Below are 19,334 nucleotides of genomic sequence, written 5' to 3' on the forward strand. Positions count from 1 at the left end.
CGACATTCGAGATGAACATCTAGAGACCAAAGAAAAGGTAAAAAGAGACGGCTGTTTGCATGCACGCTTCCAAAAAAAACTTGGTGAACCTTATTTTGTTTCCTTTGCATGATTCTCTTCGCCTTTAGTAGTAAAAAAAAGCCTCAGATTCTCTCTCTCCGAAGAACAAGAACGAACTTCAAAGTAAACCCTAAAAGTTCATGTAAACGCGTACAGCAGCAAGTTTTGAATATCTCTACCATAGCCACATGCACGAAACCATAGTTTACTTTGCATTTTCTCTATATATACAGAACAAAAACCCACGGCTTGTACTCACAAGTTCAAGGCAAAGTTTGAGAGCTCGCTTTACTTATCCCAAGTCCAAATTCACATCTCTCTCCCTCCCTCCCTCCCCAAATGGCCTCCAATGGCAACTTCCCCGTTGTCACCGTGGTCATCGTGTCCCTCCTTGCCTGCCTCGCGAACGCTCAGCTTTCTCCGAACTTCTACGGAAGAAGGTGTCCCAACGTTCAAGGCATTGTTCACGACGCGATGGCGCAAGCCGTTAGAAGAGAGCAGAGGATGGGCGCCTCGATACTCCGCATGTTCTTCCATGATTGTTTCGTAAATGTGCGTAACCAAGATTCATTGCTTTCATTTTTAATTTGTTGGCTCTTCAAAAGAACAATTTTGGTTGCATTTTGTTAACGGAGGCTAAAGTAGATTTTATGGTCATTTAGGATCTATTCCGGCATGTCAACCTCGTAAAGTTTGATTTTTAGTGTTGAATAATGTCATGTCGCTTCAAGACGTGAGCTTATAACGTGCCTTATAAATACGTAGTGCCCCATTTTTAAATATGCATGAGATTTTTTTTTTTTTTTTTGGCCTAAAAGTATGCATGAGATTGACTTGGACTTTGGAGGGACAAAACATGCACACGATGACGAGATTATATGTCTTTTGTGCTTAAATTCGAATTAAGAAGACATTTTCTAGACTTATTCTACTAGATAACAAGTGAGACAAGTTTCTAAGCGCTAGAAAAAAATTAATACAGGCAAAGAAATTCCTATAACATCTTCGAATATCATATACACATAGGAAATCATTAAATTCAAATAGTTATTGAATTGGAAAAAAGAAAAAAGATGAACTCTTAATTAAGCGATATGGTGCAAATTGTGACCGTCTCTTTCGATGCAATCTTATGATACAATCTCGGCCTTTTCGATTTGTGCAGGGATGTGATGCATCGGTTCTTTTGGATGACACGGCCACCTTCACCGGAGAAAAGACTGCTCGGCCTAACCAAAACTCTCTTAGGGGATTCGAAGTCATCGACACCATCAAGTCCCGCGTTGAAGCTGCTTGCAATGCTACCGTTTCTTGTGCGGACATCCTCGCGCTCGCTGCTCGAGACGGTGTCGTCTTGGTGAGTGTCTCATAAATCTTGATCATGACTAACTTTTGCTCATACTCTTTGTTTCATGCATGATTTTGGTTTATATCAACTTCAGATCTTTGACCATACCTATTACTCTATAGTCATCCCTTCGTTTCGTGATTGGATCCAGTACCTATTTGTGGGATAAATTCACTTTTTTTTTTTTTTTTACATAACACATATATAGAAGTCTGACCTTGCTACCTTCATAAATTGTATGAGCTTGTTAGACATATTTAGCACTTTCTATAAGATATTTCATTATGTCAGAGATAATCATGAAATTTTTGTTGATCATCCGCATATCTCAAAATTGCACGTATATTGTACGTATTTAATTATGTATATTTTGATCGAGATATTATTGTATTCTTCAATTACATAAGTAATGAATATACAAAAAATTCTCTGGTTGACTTCTCCGCATTTTCTCTCAAACTGAGCTTGTGCCATCGGGATTGTCATTACAGTTGGGAGGACCGTCGTGGACGGTGCCTCTAGGGCGGCGAGACGCAAGGACCGCCAGCCTGAGCGGTGCCAACAGCCAAATCCCATCACCTTTCTCCAGCCTCGCCTCCCTCATCTCCTCCTTCGCCGCCCAAGGCCTCAACGCCCGTGACATGACTGCCCTGTCTGGGGGCCACGCCATTGGCCTGGCCCGGTGCGTCACCTTCCGGACCCGCATCTACAACGAGACCAACATTGACGCCAACTTCGCTACCACCCGGAGGACTAACTGCCCTGCCTCTGGAGGAGATGCCAAACTCGCACCTCTCGACCAGACCCCGAACCAGTTCGACAACAACTACTACCAGAGCCTCGTGGCGCGGCGCGGGCTCCTCCATTCAGACCAAGAGCTGTTCAACAGAGGATCGCAGGATGCGCTCGTCAGGACTTACAGCAAAAACTATAGGGCTTTCGCAAGTGATTTTGCGGCCGCTATGGTGAAGATGGGCAACATCAGCCCGCTCACCGGAACGAATGGAGAGATCAGAAGGAACTGTAGGGTGGTGAACTAATGTTGAATGCCCCCCAAACAGAATAAGAATTAAGTAAGCTGGATTTTGCTAAGTGTTATAAATGTTTGATGCATGTCTATCTCCTCTGAATATTTCTTTTCCTGTTTTCAGTAAGATTCTTGTTTGTGAAGGGCTTGGTCAAGAAGTTGACAAGTTGTATTGCTTTCTTTCTGAATATATATATGTATCCAGACATCAAATCCAAGTGTTCTTTTCCCGATTCAATGTTTCTTGGTCTACGCTAGGAAATCGGAACGTGTCCTTTGGGATTTTTGTATGGTAGACAGTTTGCTGATATGTTCATGTTAAACTACAAATTGAAAAGAAAAATAGGTACGTGCATCGGAAATCCTAAAACTTGCAGAAAGTGCAATTAAGTTCTAAAACTTGTTAAGTTGATGCAATCAAGTCCTTCCGTTAACTTCATTCAATTTGGCTAACGGAAAATGTTAGTGTGAACTTTTTTTAATATTTTTCTCTCTTCTACATAACAATGACATAGCTAAACCGACATCATTTTGATCCAATATGATTTTTAATATATTTTTCAAAAATAAAATAAAACTAAAAAAAGGAAGAAGCAACATTTAGAATCTGACGGCGAGCGCTGCTCCTTGCCACCGCCGCTATGCTGTTGCTGCTATTGCTTCTTCTTCTTTTTCTTCTTCTTCTTTTCATTGTAGCTTATTTTCTAATTACGGATAAATAAAAAAATATTAAAATTCGGATTTGGATCAAATCGACGCCGTTTTAGCAGAAAATATATATAAAGTGGCCATGTCAACATTTTTCGTTAGCCAAGTTAGACAAAATTAACGGAAGGACTCGATTGCATCAATTTTGACGACTTTTAGAACTTGATTGCACTTTTTACAAATTTTTGACTCAAGCATACTTTCATGACAAGCTTTAAGATTTCCAATGAACATATCGCAAAGAAAAAAGAGGAGAGAGTTTAGATCTCTAAAGTAAGACGCAATCATGCAGAAGAAATAAATAATATATCTCTACACATAGGAAAACTAACCTCTATAAACAAATTCATTCCATTCCAACATGTTGCTTGACCTTATCTTTCCATTTCTTAGGGTAAGGATGATGAGACTAGTTCACAAATGACTCATTACATACATAAATACATACGTATATATAGCCTTTTCATAGAGACAATAAACTAAATCATGCTTATCCATCCATAGGGCAATGGTAAAGCATAGAGTCGAATGTTAGCCCTCCATGATCACATTTTGGGCACATTGGAACATGCAGAGCTCAAAACTAACAAATAAACTCCTAAAAGTGGAAGTAATAGCATGTTATTTCAAGAACGTTAGAACAAGTAGATAGTAGAAACCATTCAAGCAATTCTTCCACCCGCATTAATTCGGCCATCTTGTTGATCTTTAACTTATCCTCGTCTTATTAATTAACTTGGCTGGACTCTCATGATTCTCTCGATCTCTTTTCCTAAACAATGGCATCATGGTAGAAAAAGTGCCAAGAGAGAAAATGCTATCAGTTGTCCGAAACTAATTCAGTTGTATCCTGTTACGAATACCGATATATTTAATAAATCCTTTGATGGTTGATCTAGGAGAAATTACTCCCAGCATCTGACTTTGAAGACAGATCAACAGTAAGACGCTTAGAACATGAAAGGCCGAAGAGTTGTCCAATGTAGTACAAAAATCAATGAAGCAAGTCTTACAAAACATGTGTAAGATAGCCTAAAATGATGACACTAAGCAGAAGGGGGACCCGCAAATGACTCATTATGTACGTACGTACGTACGTAGCCCTTTCATAGAGACAATAAGCCTGTACCTTGCTTATCCACCCAACTGGCATCGGTAAAGCTGAGAGTTGAATGTTAGCCCTTCCTGAACACATTTTGGGCATATTATATTGGAATATGCAGAGCTCAAAACCAACAAATAAACTCCTTAAAGTGGAAGTAATAGCAGGTCATTTCAACAACGTTAGAACAAGTAGATAGTAGAAACCATTCAAGCAATTCTTTCACCTGCATTCAATTGACCATTTCTCTTGTATTTTTATTAAATTCGCATCTTCTTTATTAACTTGACCAAACTATAATGATTCTCTCGATCTCTTTTCCTAAACAATGGCATTGCGGAAGAAAAAGTGCCAAGATAGTTGTTTTGGAAGATATTATTCACAGCATCCGACTTTGAAGACAGGTACATAGCAAGAGGCTTAGAACATGAAGGACAGTAGAGTCGTCCTTATGACCAAAAAAAAAAAAAAAACAAGAAGATTTGGGGATCAAAAAGTAAAATTTTCTTTTGAATTTTCAAAACATTCGCTAGTTGGGCCTCTGTATTAATAAAGAGCCGACGGATGTTTGGGGGCCAAGGCCCATTGGGCCCCTTGCTCCGTCCTTGCTAGAATTTTCACCATATACCATGCGTAATTTTTTTCCGTAACTTTTCGAAATTGGAGTAATATTTTAGGTTTTGACGGGAAAATTGATTTTTTTCACTTTTTAGAAAGCGGAACCAGATGGGTGGAATTATCTTCCATGAATGTTGTCCCTAACACTTTGTTTCTCCAAGAAAACTTGTAATCTTTCTAGAGTGCTCCAAATCTTCGAATCGATCCATTAAGATTCGGGCTTGTGGTTCCAACTGCTGGGTCAGGCCCAGCCTCCCTAAAGTTCATGGGACTGGTCCAAGCCCAACAACCATCAAGAGGATGGCCATCTCTTTTATTTTTTTTATTTTTTTACCTTTGTATGTATATTCTTTTTTCCACCTCAAGTCAATCGAAACCGAGTGATCTCTACGCTTGGCCAGCCCGAACTTATGCCACGGTTAAAACTGGGCGTTATTTTGATTCGGAGATCGAGAAGCAGCCTGCGAAAATTGGATTTTGCAACCAAGGCAGCTTCAAACCACTTGAGAGCAAAGTCTTAATCAACTCGATCGGTCATCTCAATATTAAACGCAAGCAAATTGACTAAACATCTTTTTGGGGTTTTTATAGGTATAGGCTAGAGGTGCTTGCATTGATGAAATTTCATGAATTTTACGTATTAAAAGAAAAATCAGTACGTTGAATTAGCTTTAGGTGTATGAAAAAAGCACCAGACTTTCTAAAATGCATCTAAAGATGGCGCTAACTAACTTAAAAAACTTTTAACTGTACTCTTTTGATCTTTTTTCGATTTCGTTGGATAACCGAAATAGATTCTCGATCCCCGGAATTCTTGATCCGTTACTCGTTATGTTTTACAGTTATATTTAATACGGTTTATCTTCGATTTCCCATTCATTCCGTATACGCAAGATCACGAATTAGAAAACCGCATCCAATCTTAAAAAAAAAAAATCAAATTGTAAAATCCATTCGAACTTATTTTATCTGATCCGGCGAGACACTTAAATCGATTCATTTTTTTCCATTTTTCACCCATGATATCGCTATGATGCGTTACATGTGTTTCTTAATTAGATCTCTCGTTAATCCACGTCTTTTTTTAACTATGCTTCATTCTTATACGATAACATTCCTTAACATCTAAACATGACTTTAAACTTAATTTCAAGACTTGGGTCATATCGATTGTGCCTTGTATCTACAATTCAACACTTAATTTCTCTATTATATATATACATATGTAAGTGGATTTAAAATTAAAATTAAAAACAAAAATAAAACAGGGAGAGGACCATAAAGAAAGCTGGCGGTCATTAAGGTCCAAAATCGAACAGCGTGGACTCGAGCCCACCCCGTTTCAGCTCTTATCTTTCGGCAACCAAAAAAAAAAAAGGGAGGGAGACACAAGAGACCGCATTGATTGAGGGCACTGATTGGAGCGTGCCCTGCACTCTCCTTCGCCTCGCGTGGGTCTAACACTCTCCGACACCCCCCCTCTCTCTCTCTACCAGTCTCTCTTTTAGCTGCTTCTCTTTCTCTCTCTCTCTATCTCTTAATTTCGACACAGGGGAGGGGGGAGGAGGAGGAGGAGGACCAGACCGAGGAGAGAGAAACGCAGTTTGATGGTGAGGAGGAGAGAGAGACGGGGGAGATCGAAGAACAGTGACATTGAGAGAGAGAGAGGAGAGAGAGAGTGAGTGTGAAGTCCACATGGCCTCTCTTCCCTTGGGGCCTCACCACCACCACCAACCGCCGCCGCCAGCTCAAGCTCCTCCCGACACCGATAAGGTCTACTCTACTCTTCTCTTCTCTCTCTCCCTCTCTCTCTCTCTGTGCTCTGTGTGTGGATGCTTGGATCTTCAGCGATCCAGCTCCGAAGCTGCGCTGTGGTGCCAATTTCGAGCGATCTTCGCGTCCGCGCGATTTGTTGCTCTTCCCATGTCGAGATCGGAGCTGGCTCGCTGGAGCTGGTTTGCGGCCGCGGCTGTCCTCGAGGTTTTGTGGCTCCGGTGGTCGTTTCCCCCGACTCTTTGTTTGTTCCTCTTTGTGGTCGTTAGCAATAATTCCCTTTAACGAGCGGTACAGTGCCGGTATCTCCGGGTTCTGCTTCTTTTTGATCCCAGGTTGATTCTTTCGTGTAGTTCCTGGTAAGTTTCTAAGTAGTTTGGAGCGGCGGCACGGAAAGGAGTGCTTTTGGAGCTCTGTAAAATTTCCTTTGCTAAAATCAGACAGACGGGTAGATTGGGAATTCGCTGTGGTAGGCTTTGGTGAAGCGTGTCGTTGTCTTTGAGAGTACTCAGACAGATCCTCGGGATTAATTTCCTTTATTTAGGTATGCTAGTCTTTTAGGTGTTGTAATTGTGATTTGCAACTTGAAAGATTCAGCTGAAATAATTTAGATTTCCCTTTTTTGGCGTTCTTTTCCTTCTCTCACCACTCTTATGCAGGGTTGCTTCCTGATGTCAATGTGCTTTGATTCTCTCTTATCATATCACTTTTTTTTCTGTTGTTGTGTAAATGGAGCGACCTTGTACTAGTTTCCGATGCTTCCTTGTTCCCTATGGTATCCTAATACCTTGCTTCTCCCGTGCATAGATCTTGCTTTCTTTGAACTTTGGCTTTCCTTATCCTTACATGCTTGACGCTCTGTTCATGGTGGTGCATCCATCTGTGTGGGGATTAGTTCGGTGTATTGTTATTGTCCTTTTTACGCGTCAGTGTTTGGCATTAATTTCAAAGTCTGTGTGTGGATTTTATGGTAATTTTGAACTGCCTTTCTGCATGCAAAATGAGAAATATGCGGGTTATGTGTAGCACTGTATTGCAAGCTGGCGACTCCCCCGACGTTTCTGAATGCAATCGTGGCAATAGAACCCCGTGTTTTTGGTGTCATACATGCATGCGTTTCACTAGATATAGTCATGTTTTAGTGCCATACTTTTGGGGTAATGAAGCAACTGACATAGATTAAGGGAAATGATTAAGCAATGATTAGTTTCAAAATCAAACTGGTGGCATCGATGGTTTGTGTTAATTTTGTGCATTGATGGCGTGTTGTTATTTTTCTTTTGACGTGTCGGTGTTTGGCATTAATGTTCAAAGGCTGTGTGTGGATTTTATGGTAAGTTTGAACTGCCTTTCTGCATGCAAAATGAGAAATCCGTGGGTTACGTGTAGCGCTGTATTGCAAGCTGGCTATTCCCCCGATGTTTCTGAATGCAATCTTGGCAATAGACCCCCTGTTTTTGGTTCATACATGTAAGTGTTTTTCTGGATAGTCATATTTTAGTCCCATACTTTTTGGGTTAATGATGCAACTGACAAAGATTAGGGGAACTGGTTAAGCAATGTTAGGTTTCAAAATCAAACTGGTGGCACCGATAGTTTTGTTTATTTTGTGCATCGATGGTGTATTGTTATTTTTCTTTTGATGTGTCTGTGTTTGGCATTAATGTTCAAAGGCCGTGTGTGGATTTTATGGTAAGTTTGAACTACCTTCCTGCATGCAAAAGAGAAAGAAGCGGGTTACGTGTAGCAGTGTATTGCAAGCTGGCAATTCCCCCGATGTTTCTGAATGCAATCGTGGCAATAGACCGTGTGTTTTTGGTGTCAAACATGCATGCGTTTCCCTGGATACAGTCATATTTTAGTGCCATGCTTTTCGGGTTAATGAAGCAACTGACAAAGATTAAGCGAAATGATTGGTTTCAAAATCAAGCTGGTGGCATGGACGGTTTGTGTTTATTTTGTGCATTCTCGTGGTCATCCCAAATTGAAGCTTAAGGTATCTTGCAAAGTTGGTGTTAGTCACGTGTAGGCATGAAAATTGCGACACAAGCTAAGGGGTCAATTTTCTCCTTTATGCATGTGATCTTGGTGCCTCCGCCACATTATTGTACAGTTAGAGTGAATCCCACAGATAATAACTTGGATTCCACATCCTCATAGACTTTGGTTGAAAGTAGTTAATTGATGTACTTAGGAGGTGATCTCGAAATAAATCAAGGTAAAAGAACCGTTGCTTTCATAAGCTGGTGTTAGTTACGTGTAGGCATGAAAATTGCTACACAAGCTAAGGGGTCAATTTTCTCCTTTATGCATGTGATCTTGGTGCCTCTGCCACATTATCGTACCGTTAAGAGTGAATCCCACAGATAATAACTTGGATGCTGCATCCTTGTAGACTTTGGTTGAAAGTAGTCAATTGATGTATTTAGTAGGTGATCTCGAAATAAATCAAGGTAAAAAAACTGTTGCTTTCATGTACATAGAGAATACGCTGAAGGATTGCTTCTGACCTTTCTGCAATCTCTTTAGCTGATCAACTAAGCCTCTATCTCTCACATGCCACTTTCATGACAAGAGGTGTACCCATTGCTGTTCCTGGTCCCCTTCCATGACCTTAAGCACCTAACATGAAGTGGTTAACTAACTAGGAGTACAGTTGGTTGCAGACTAGTAGCATCTGTATTGTGAGTTTTAACCTGATGCTTTTGCATAATTTCAGGAAGTGTCACCAGCTGTTTACGAGAGTAAGAATGCTGTAACAGGTCACATCATATCAACCACCATTGGCGGAAAAAATGGTGAACCCAAGCAGGTGAGGAAGCACTTGTTCTGCGATTTTCTAAGTTTTAAGAAATTTCACGTATGGAACTTACAGAAAGAACCAATGCTAATCATTGCATCAGTGATGAACAACTATTAAATGTGGTTGTATTTGACAGATCCAGCTTATGCTTTTTCTGTGTCATGATGGTACTGCACTTTGAGCAATTCTAACAAACCCAAAAGTAAATAGAACTGTTAGTTATGAATTACTACCTGTATGGAATCTAAGAGTTTAAATTTGAAGACTTGAATTCTGGGTTCTAGAAGTGATTGCAGATTTTGTTAGCTTCTGTTTTGTTTTCCTGAATTCAACACCCAACTGAATAATGCTATAACTGTTCCCAGACCCTCAGCTATATGGCAGAGCGCATTATAGGCAATGGATCTTTTGGAGTCGTGTTTCAGGTATATCATTTGGATTTTTGACAATTCCTGAGATCTTTATCTTTCGTAAATTACATATGGTAAGCAAGTACATCTCAGGCACGATGCTTGGAGACTGGAGAGACAGTTGCCATAAAGAAGGTCCTGCAGGATAGACGATACAAAAATCGTGAACTGCAGTTGATGCGTGTGATGGATCATCCAAATGTGGTTTCCCTGAGGCACTGCTTCTTCTCTACAACAAACAATGATGAGCTTTTCCTTAATTTGGTTATGGAATATGTCCCTGAGAGTCTCTACCAAGTTCTGGAGCATTATAGGAGTATGAATCAGCAGATGCCACTGATATATGTGAAGTTATATACCTATCAAGTATGAAGAGTGCTCTGTCGTTTTCATATTTGTCCTTGGTATCCTCCGGTCCTCGTCTTAAAAAATGGAATGTATTTCGCAGATCTTCCAAGGGCTGGCATATATTCATTCCGTGCCTGGGGTTTGCCATAGGGATGTAAAGCCACAAAATATTTTGGTGAGGGCCTTTCACCCTTTCCTCAATTTTTAGTGAAGGTTCTTTTTTTCTTGAATGAAATTGTCATTCCTGATTTTTGCCTGCATATGTTCTGCAGGTGAATCCTCTCACTCACCAGGTCAAGCTTTGTGACTTTGGTAGTGCAAAAGTTCTGGTACATTCTTATCTTTGCCTATTATTTCATTGATCTCCTTTCAATAAATGAGAACAGTGGAATATAGAGGTCGAAAGTTACCCTTGCGTTGGATCTGGATCTGAGTATATTCGATAACTTACTCACGGAGTGACCGTTAAATTTTCCTGGCAGAGTTTGAATTGCGTCTTCTTCATTTCTAGATTATCTGCCTCTGTTTTGTTACACATTTCTATATTAACCAGGTCAATGGCGAAGCAAACATAGCCTACATATGCTCCCGCTACTATCGCGCTCCAGAGCTTATATTTGGTGCAACAGAGTATACCACATCTATCGACATATGGTCCGCTGGTTGTGTTCTTGCAGAGCTTCTCCTGGGACAGGTTGGTGACTTTGGCTTGTAGATCCGATAACATCTTTATCTGCTGCTCGTTAGTTCTGATGATTCCAGTTTTCTTGTAGCCACTCTTTCCAGGAGAAAATGCAGTGGACCAACTTGTAGAGATCATCAAGGTGAATCCCCATTATCTGCTTTGATTGTTTTCTCCATTCACGTGTTCCAAGGGTTTAATCAAGGACCTTCTTGTAGGTTCTTGGTACTCCAACACGAGAAGAAGTTCGATGCATGAACCCTAATTATACAGACTTCAGATTTCCACAAATCAAGGCTCATCCTTGGCACAAGGTATTTATAATGGTGTTTTATGCCAATATTGTGTTTCCTTGCTGGTTAATAGAGACGATTCTAAGTACTTGTTCAGAGCAGAAGATGCCTTTGCACAATTTTTACAAATACCCATCCTCAATTCTTCGATTAGTTATCTGACTTATTCCATTTCCAACTCTGAGTGCCAGAGTAGCACAAGCATCTCATGCTTGGCATAATTTTGTAGGTCATCATTAGATTTGATGCTGCCAACATATGCAGCATATTCTAATAGATGAATGCCGAAGTTGGTATGGTCTATTGTATAGCATTATAAGGGGTGATATTTGGTGATCCTTTCACTGCCGTGGGAACCATATGGCAGCATTATTGCCACTCCTACGTTGTTTGTCCATCTTTGGTTCCTGTGTTCTGTCACAAGATTCAAATGGTACTGCTGTTTTGAGTGTCAGACACCTTTTTATGTTGAGAAGTCTCCTTACCTTGGCTGAATTATTCATATCTGTTATGGCTAGTGATATTGAAAAACTTTAAGTAGTCCATCTTGTACTTTGGTTTTTCATGCTTCAGTAGTTAATAAGCTTACACATTTCTTGGTCCAGATATTCCACAAGCGGATGCCTCCTGAAGCGATTGACCTTGCTTCAAGGCTTCTTCAGTATTCACCAAGACTTCGCTGCACTGCTGTGAGTTAAACTACTAGCTCCATAATTTTGATTATCTTTGTGTGTATATTTTTGTGTGAGAATATGTTGGTCATACTTATTGTCAACAATTGGACTTTGACAAATGAGTATCCAACGTGTGCATGCTTTTGCTCTCTCAAGGTAATATGGAGCTAAGTAATCATATAGTTACCTGAACATCTACCACTTCCCTGTTTGGGGCTAATGTTCTTTTTTCATTCAATTTCATTTCAGCTAGAAGCTTGTGCCCATCCCTTCTTTGATGAGCTTCGTGAACCCAATGCGCGCCTTCCGACTGGTCGCCCCTTGCCCCCCATTTTCAATTTCAAGCAAGAGGTATGTTTTCTGATGGATTGATTTGTTCAAACTTCAGACAATTCGTCATTGTATCTGTGGAAACTACGGATTATTTTGCTCTTATAGCAATGTGAGCTCACAACATGTAAGGATTATTTTGTTTTAATAGCAATGTGGACTTTCTGGATAATCAACGATAATCAAATGCAGCGACTTGATTGACTGGGTCATAGGATTTTTTCAAGTGTCTGCTGTTATTTTTTCAATTCATTTCCCTTCCTTTTGTGCCTTGTTCAGTTTGTTTGTGACAATAGTCAAGTAAAGCTACCTTGTTTTTACCAGTGTGACAGATAGTTGACCTTTGGTGCAATTCGTATTAGATCTATTCCATTGTCTGAAATGAAAAGGGGGGAAACTCGAAAATTAAATAAAAACAATTCTGCTCGTGGGTTGATCGGTTTTGTTGAAAATATGTAGCAAAGAATAAGCTGGTTATGGGTTTAACTTCTTGACCTAACCAGATTGACTGTACTTTACACTATTCTTTTTATCATGTTTGTCCAACTTCCACATTGATATTCTTTTTCTTTTAATAGTTCAATTGACATTGTCTATGCTTAGAAATACTCCTGTTTTGTCTGACTTTTTGCTTGCTCCCAATCCATGTACAGTTAGCTGGAGCTTCCCCTCAATTAGTCAACAGGCTAATACCAGAGCATGTGCGACGATTGAACGGCCTGAATGTCCCTCATCCGGTTGGTATGTAAATGGAAAGATAAGCTAAGTTGATTTTACCCAGAGCAAAGGAAGGGACGCAGGCGAAACCGCAAGAACTTTTGTGAGAGCATTCTGGTAAAATCAGCAGTTTTTCTCACCCTGCAAGTTGTATACATGTACCGTCTTTACAGCTTTTCTAGTGCCTTTTACTGTCTTTACAGCTATTGCTAGTGTCTGTATTTCATTTCAGCTAAAAATATTGTGCTTATGTTGTAAATCTTGTGATGTGAAAGAGGGAAAAGAAAGAATAGAAAGCTAGTGGTCTAAATGTGTAATGCAATCAATGTTATGAGCTGTGCAGGGCTTCAGACCAGAGAAGTCCATGTAGCTCCATTCAAATAGCGTGGTTGAATTTTCTAAATGAATTTAGTTGGTGTCATATAGAAATGGCGACAATGAGCAGCTGTGCTAGATTCAAAGGCTGAAGTTGCTGTATTTCTTATCGTGTCACTGGAAATTATCCGCGGAGTGATTCCAAAGGACCGATGACCGCGGATGTGTTTAGATAAATGGGTACTACAAAGGAAAGATGTCGAGTCAGACTGCCGAGGCAGCTTAAGTGGAGATTTGAAGTTAGTGATGAATATGTCAATGTGATTATTCATCCGGCTTTTCTGTTACTGTTATTCAATAATTTGAAGAAGTTACTGCATTGATCGTTAAGGAGGGAAGTTGCTCTTTGTTATAAAAACGCGGACCACTCTGCCAACTCTGTACGTCTGCAATTCAGTCAACCCTTTGCTGTTGAAGAATTGACTCAGCTTTAAGTGGGTCACTAGGCACGATAGCTGAGCGTATTGTCCGTGCTAAATAATCGTTAATGGTTCAGTTGTACGATCCATCTTGCATGTGCAATGCTGTCAGTCAGGAATCAGAAAAAAATCTGTAACAATTGTGAACAATCTTTAAAAGCTCCAGCGAAAGTTGTCATTTACATGATATGTGAATCATCACGCGACTTAATGGTTCCAAGAACAAAACCAAGTAGGTGAAACCTCAAAGGCGATTCTTCTCAAAATCGGATTATTCAAGTAATGAGTATGTTAGCATAAACATTCGTTTTCATGGCTCAAGACCCAATTTGACAAGACGAAGTCTCGAACATAAATAGTTTTACTCGTAGGATTTTCGTCACTTGATTTTTTTTTGGGTTTGGGGGGGGTGGGGCGCGGGGGTGGTGGTTGTTTCCGGAATCCCTTGATTAGTTCAAAGAGCAGGGAAAAGACGTGTCAAAGCAATTTTCCCTGCATCCGCCAATGTTGACTCCGACACATGTTCACACTGCATTGATGCACCAAAAATTCACGGGACAGTAAAGATTTTACAGCATAAGGTAAGACGCAATCATTCGCCAGTTAATCATGAAAGTGCGCCTTACGCTACGGCTAGTGAGCAGTAAAAGCAGCCTTGCAGACCACACAGGTTTGTACTCTTGTCAAACTTTCAGCTGACATAGAGATGGATCTTTGTTTACCATCTTCACCACCCAAAAAAGCAGAGATATTAAGAGTTACCCACTAAATTGCTTTGCATAGTATTACGATGCCGTCTCGTTGCCTCGCTTTTCGTTCCGCATGTACACAAAGTTTCATATGGGACATGACAAACAAAAGCATGCATTTTGCAATTTCTTACCTTATACATCCTATCCCTTTCGCGTGTGCCTCCACTGTGGATGTAAAAAATGCCGGAAGAGTGCCAAGTCGCGGGATGTTTTTCTCCGTATTGAATGCTAGTGCAGCGGATTTCTAATCTCCCATCCAAATGCTTCTGAGCAGTTGGAAGATGTACATAGACCCTGTGCACATATTCTATGATCTGACCATCTAGTGCTTTAGAGCTTCCAAGAATGGGTGCTTGCCAACTGAATGAGAACATGATAACTGTTCTTATGCATATAAGTGACTCCAATTATACGGCAACCTTAACTTTCGAACTCCTCGATAAGTATCGATTCCACTTATCGTGCGGTATACCCAAGCAAATGCATCGGACTATTGACAACTGCTCCAGCAGAGAGAATGCAAATCATTCAGAGCAGTGTCTTTCATCGGTTTTCCTGAACACCTTCAAGATTGAAACCAGTAATTCCCCTCCAAATAACTTTTGGGATTGGATATCGTGTGCTTCAGTGACTCTCCTGTCTATGTGACCAGAACCTTTAGGTCCTCCAAGACTAACTGAAAGGGTGGCCTCACTCATAACTGGGTCTTCATCACCTTGAGATATTATGCCCCTTTATACTCCACAGCATCCCTCAATATCTTGTAGAAGGCCATTTAAAGGTTAAGTGCTTACTAATCAAAGACCTCCAACCACGCTGCATGATCCAAACTCAAAAGGAAAGCCAAGAAATCGAATTCCTGCAAAGGACAGCATCGTAACCGACTAGTAATGATTTTTCAAAGTCTCAATATTAAGAAAACATGAAATAATGATTATCATGAGCTTAAAGATTGACAAAGAGTGTGCTTTAACGAAAAATCACTGGAATTATCCTCTTTATCAGACCATTTAATAATTTTCACTATAGCAGACCGAATAGAAGGCAATGTCCGATCCTTACATTAGAAAATTGCTCAAAGTTATAAGTGTAATTTTCATTAGACTAGACCAGATAAAAGATAAGTCCAAATTGTATCTCATGATCCCTTGTTATATATCCAAATTATATATGATAACCCCTTGTTTATTGCAGCAGCTTTGGACATACTTTGATGGACATTTGAAGCACACTAAGGAAAGCCAAGAAATCGAAAAATGAGCAATCCTGGACCAGTAAGAGAAAAACAGATTAGAAGAACATGTGTATCGTGTATTGATATGAAGAATTACATCGAGAGAATTCCAAGGAAACTCATTTTCAAAATGACAGCCAAGCACGTATTTGAGCAGATCGCATAGAAAATTATTATATGTTCTTTCCTCATCCTAGGAGCACCAAATGTAAAATGCAAGAATGATGACCCTATGTTTAGGACAGAGAGCTTGACTAATGCTAGGCAAGAGAAAAGCACCAAGGAGGGGTACAAGACCTAAGCAAAATGCATATGCAAGCTTTCTAGCAACAATAAAATTATATACGGAAGCAAATTCCTTCTTAAGGGCCCTACCAAAGCTCTTTATTTCTCTTCAGTATAGGAATGGTTGCCGCCCCCCCAGCACAGCTGCAAGAAGACTCTCCAACCACAAAGATAATTCATTTTTCTCCTCCTAAATTCCTCATCGAGGGTCTTCATCAGCAAGGGCAAGTCTAGTCTAAGCCAAATGACGATTATGTGCTCGAAAAGGAGCATTCCCTTGTACAGTTGAGAGATCCTTTTACAACATCAAACACAAGCTCATGATTGTCCTACCTAGTGCTTAATTCGGAAATCATTTCTTAACTGCAAAATATGAGTGGATACACATCTGAAGACTTGAGCTTAGCATAATTCAACTCATCAAACAGAGATTTTTATCAATTAAGTGTCTTCTGAATGCATAGATTAACGGTTGTCTGTCATCTATGTATCCTACTTCATGTTTGAAACTCATCAACCCCACAAAAGACACCTGATTGTGTAATTTCACTAGGAAGCAGAGTTGTCTACTCACACGATCCGAAGCAACCAAAGACATTTTGAACGTCTTTAGTCCAGCCTTGACTAGATGGAAAAAAGCTCATATTTGATGCCGTGAAACAAAAGAGGCATGCCTGCGCATTTGGAGCTGCTTGAAATTAAAGCTTGAAGCAACCGTGACACTTTAGCTAGGTCGCGCAATTTTCTGGCCTGAGAAAGGGTGCAATTTCCACATCAATATCGTGCCAACACTCTAGCCATATAAATCTTTGACTGGAGCTTTTTGGCGTCTCTCCTATATCCCGACTCCTTGAGGCCACTAAGAACAGCCTTTTGTGCAGACCTGAGTATTTTTGTTCCACTTCTCAAGCAAGAAAGCAGTATCTTGGAAGCACTATGAAACCTCCCAGCTTTACAAAGATTGTGCACAACTGAGGAATAGGTAAAATCATCTTTAGTCTCCATAGAATCGAACAATCTCATAGCCTCTCCCATATGACCAGCCTTAAATAACCTATCAATCATGCAATTCAAAGCAGCCAGGTTCGAGCCAAGACCTAAAACTTTCATTTTGTCTAAATGGCGATAAGCCCCCTCGATATCACCTGCTCTACACAGACCATCTATAATGATTGTGTGTGTGTAGGCATCACCCTCCAGACCACATTTCTCCAGTTCCTTCACTACTGTGTTGGCAGCGTCCAGCCTACCTTCCCTGCATCGCAGATTAAGCAGGGTATTGAAGGATACCAAGTCAAGCCCTATTCCATTTTTCACCATCCGATCCATCCATTGATTCGCCTCCTCTATCTTACCAATCTTAATTAAACCGCCAACTGCTGTACAGTAACCAAAGCCATCAAAAGTATGACCTTGATTTGCCATCCGCAAGAAGATCTCAAGCCCTTGTTCGTACTTCCTAACCTTAAAGCAACATTTCACGACTGTTGTGTAGGTTATGGCATTAGGATTTTCATCTGTTTCCAAAAGCTCCATCAACATTGCCTTCGCAGCTTTCCATCGCCCCGCTTTGCAGAGCCCATCAATAAGAAGATTGTACGTGACCAGATCTGGAACAACTCCATGCCGCTGTAAATTTCTAAACAGCACGAGGCCATGAATAACAAACCCATTCTTGCACAGCCCGTTGATCAGGATGTTAAATGTGTCTTGACCAGGAGTGAGCTCGCTGAGCACAAGATTCTGGAACACCTTGTAAGCTTCGTCCGGCTTTCCCAGCCTGAAAAAGCAGTGCATCAACGTGTTGTAGCTCCACCGGTCGGGATGTATACTTAAATTAAGCATTTCGTCGAACAGGTCGAGGGTCACCGATAAAGACCGCTTCCTGGTGGAACAAGCGACCAACGAATTGTAAGTAATCACATCTGGGCTTATCCCGGCTTCCCTCATTCGATGAATAACGGCAAGAGCCGCATCCATGCTAACGAAACGACAGTAGGCATCGAGGAGAGTATTGTAAGTCACCACATTCGGCAGCACTCCTAACCTTATGGCGTCTATTAGGAGGACTTCAGCTCTCTGCAGTTGCTGGGTTTTACACACAGAAGCTATGCAAATGTTCAGCAACCTTGTCGACAATCCCCCCACCATTCTCTGGATTGAACAACACCGCTCATCACATAAGACTCGCCCACCTGCAACAATCACAATACAAACGCCACAAAAGACTGGATTTCTCTTTTGGGTTCCCTCCTCCCTTTAACTGATCCTCAGCGTCAACAACGACCCACAAAGGCTTCGGCTGCTGTGGTTGTGTTCGTGAATGCATGCTCAGCTAAAAGTCCGAAATTTTGAGGGTCAAGACTGCGGGCGGCGGGAACGATTAGTTCAAGAATCGAGAGAAAGAGCCGAGGCCGATTGTACTTTATTCAGCGTCGCACACTCTGATTCGATACACCCTGCTATTGCAATGGCTTCGGAGTCCGATCGACTCTTTGTCAGGACGGTGGCCCCCCGGAAGTCGTGCTCTTCAGGTCCTCCTGAGCACCGGCGACGGCGAGCGCAGTTTGAAGAAGTAAGGCCCAAATGCAAGAGCTGTCAATACGTGGAGATCTCAAACCGGCACCGGCACAACACGGACCATTTAGATGGGCTGGGCCTTTTTGAAGTGACGGGCTGGCGCCGCACGAGCCCCGTGTCGGGCCGACCCGGGCCATTGTCTTGTTCTTGCCCAAGGCCCTTTTGGTGGCCCATGACTTATCGCCCGATGGCTACTGAAGCAGTAGCGTGCTCGATGCAATTTTTTTCGTGGCAGTAGCATGTTGGGATAAGGATACAAATGGTCCATAAATTTTGGCTCAATATTCAATATAATTCATGAATTTTTAATTTAATCAATGTGATCCCTAAATTTAAACTTAATGTGCAATGCGGTCCCTAAATTTTTTAATTTAGCCAATTTGGTCCATAGACTTTAGTTAAATGTACAATGTGGTTCATGAACTTTCAATTTATTCAATGTGATCCCCGAACATTTGGAGCATGTTCAATTCAATTCCTTAACTATAAGAAAATGTCTAACGTAGACGTGAGCGGATTGGCCCTGAAACCGGTCATTTCCCTCCATCTTTCACCGTCGGTCGGTGGGAAAATTTTTGAAGGTTGAAAATCACTAATTCCTCTTCAAAGAGAGGTCAATTGAAGTGCCTTCAAGAAGATAAAACAATCAAAAGAGTAGAGAGAACAGATTAGAGACGCGAGCTAAAAATGATGTTTCGAAATTTGACCGCAGGAGAAGCTTTTTTGAAGGCTTTTTTCTCATAACCGTTGCTTTCATGCACGAGCCGACGACAATCCTACACGGGGCCGACACGTG

At 40.9% G+C, this 19,334-nt stretch overlaps 4 protein-coding genes across 5 annotated transcripts in view; 3 read left to right on the plus strand and 1 right to left on the minus strand.

Moving 5' to 3' along the window:
- LOC115746805 overlaps positions 1–19,334 on the plus strand; it is a 959,385-nt gene that overhangs the window by 605,839 nt on the left and 334,212 nt on the right. The gene's annotated exons all lie outside the window — the stretch shown is intronic.
- On the plus strand, positions 333–2,660 carry LOC115746931 (peroxidase P7-like). The gene is made up of 3 exons (XM_030682917.2): positions 333–612; positions 1,226–1,417; positions 1,900–2,660. The coding sequence occupies exons 1-3, from the start codon at positions 400–402 to the stop codon at positions 2,446–2,448; spliced, it is 954 nt and encodes a 317-aa protein (XP_030538777.1). The 5' UTR covers positions 333–399; the 3' UTR covers positions 2,449–2,660.
- On the plus strand, positions 6,373–13,314 carry LOC115746928 (shaggy-related protein kinase zeta). Of its 2 annotated transcripts, none has more exons than XM_048282099.1 (12): positions 6,373–6,636; positions 9,356–9,448; positions 9,805–9,864; positions 9,943–10,215; positions 10,298–10,372; positions 10,470–10,526; positions 10,751–10,891; positions 10,971–11,021; positions 11,098–11,193; positions 11,778–11,861; positions 12,096–12,197; positions 12,830–13,314. In XM_048282099.1, exons 1-12 carry the CDS (start codon positions 6,559–6,561, stop codon positions 12,923–12,925), a joined length of 1,206 nt encoding a protein of 401 aa, XP_048138056.1. In that variant the 5' UTR covers positions 6,373–6,558; the 3' UTR covers positions 12,926–13,314. The 2 variants fall into 2 exon arrangements, with proteins under 2 accessions (XP_048138056.1, XP_048138057.1); XM_048282100.1 differs by lacking the exon at positions 6,373–6,636 and adding an exon at positions 6,696–6,927.
- LOC115746927 (putative pentatricopeptide repeat-containing protein At4g17915) lies at positions 16,554–18,551 on the minus strand. The gene has a single exon (XM_030682912.2). It carries the CDS (start codon positions 18,107–18,109, stop codon positions 16,733–16,735), a length of 1,377 nt encoding a protein of 458 aa, XP_030538772.1. The 5' UTR covers positions 18,110–18,551; the 3' UTR covers positions 16,554–16,732.

Source organism: Rhodamnia argentea, chromosome 7, assembly GCF_020921035.1.
Source record: "Rhodamnia argentea isolate NSW1041297 chromosome 7, ASM2092103v1, whole genome shotgun sequence".
Classification (NCBI taxonomy): Eukaryota; Viridiplantae; Streptophyta; class Magnoliopsida; order Myrtales; family Myrtaceae; genus Rhodamnia; species Rhodamnia argentea.

Coding starts and splice junctions, on each gene's coding strand:
- LOC115746928 (XM_048282099.1), top strand. CDS start 6,559: ATGGCCTCTCTTCCCTTGGGGCCTCACCACCACCACCAACCGCCGCCG. Junction 9,449..9,804: donor AAAATGGTGAACCCAAGCAG/GTGAGGAAGCAC, acceptor AACTGTTCCCAG/ACCCTCAGCTATATGGCAGA. Junction 10,527..10,750: donor TTGGTAGTGCAAAAGTTCTG/GTACATTCTTAT, acceptor TATATTAACCAG/GTCAATGGCGAAGCAAACAT.
- LOC115746931 (XM_030682917.2), top strand. CDS start 400: ATGGCCTCCAATGGCAACTTCCCCGTTGTCACCGTGGTCATCGTGTCC. Junction 613..1,225: donor TCCATGATTGTTTCGTAAAT/GTGCGTAACCAA, acceptor CGATTTGTGCAG/GGATGTGATGCATCGGTTCT. Junction 1,418..1,899: donor CTCGAGACGGTGTCGTCTTG/GTGAGTGTCTCA, acceptor TTGTCATTACAG/TTGGGAGGACCGTCGTGGAC.
- LOC115746927 (XM_030682912.2), bottom strand. CDS start 18,109: ATGGTGGGGGGATTGTCGACAAGGTTGCTGAACATTTGCATAGCTTCT.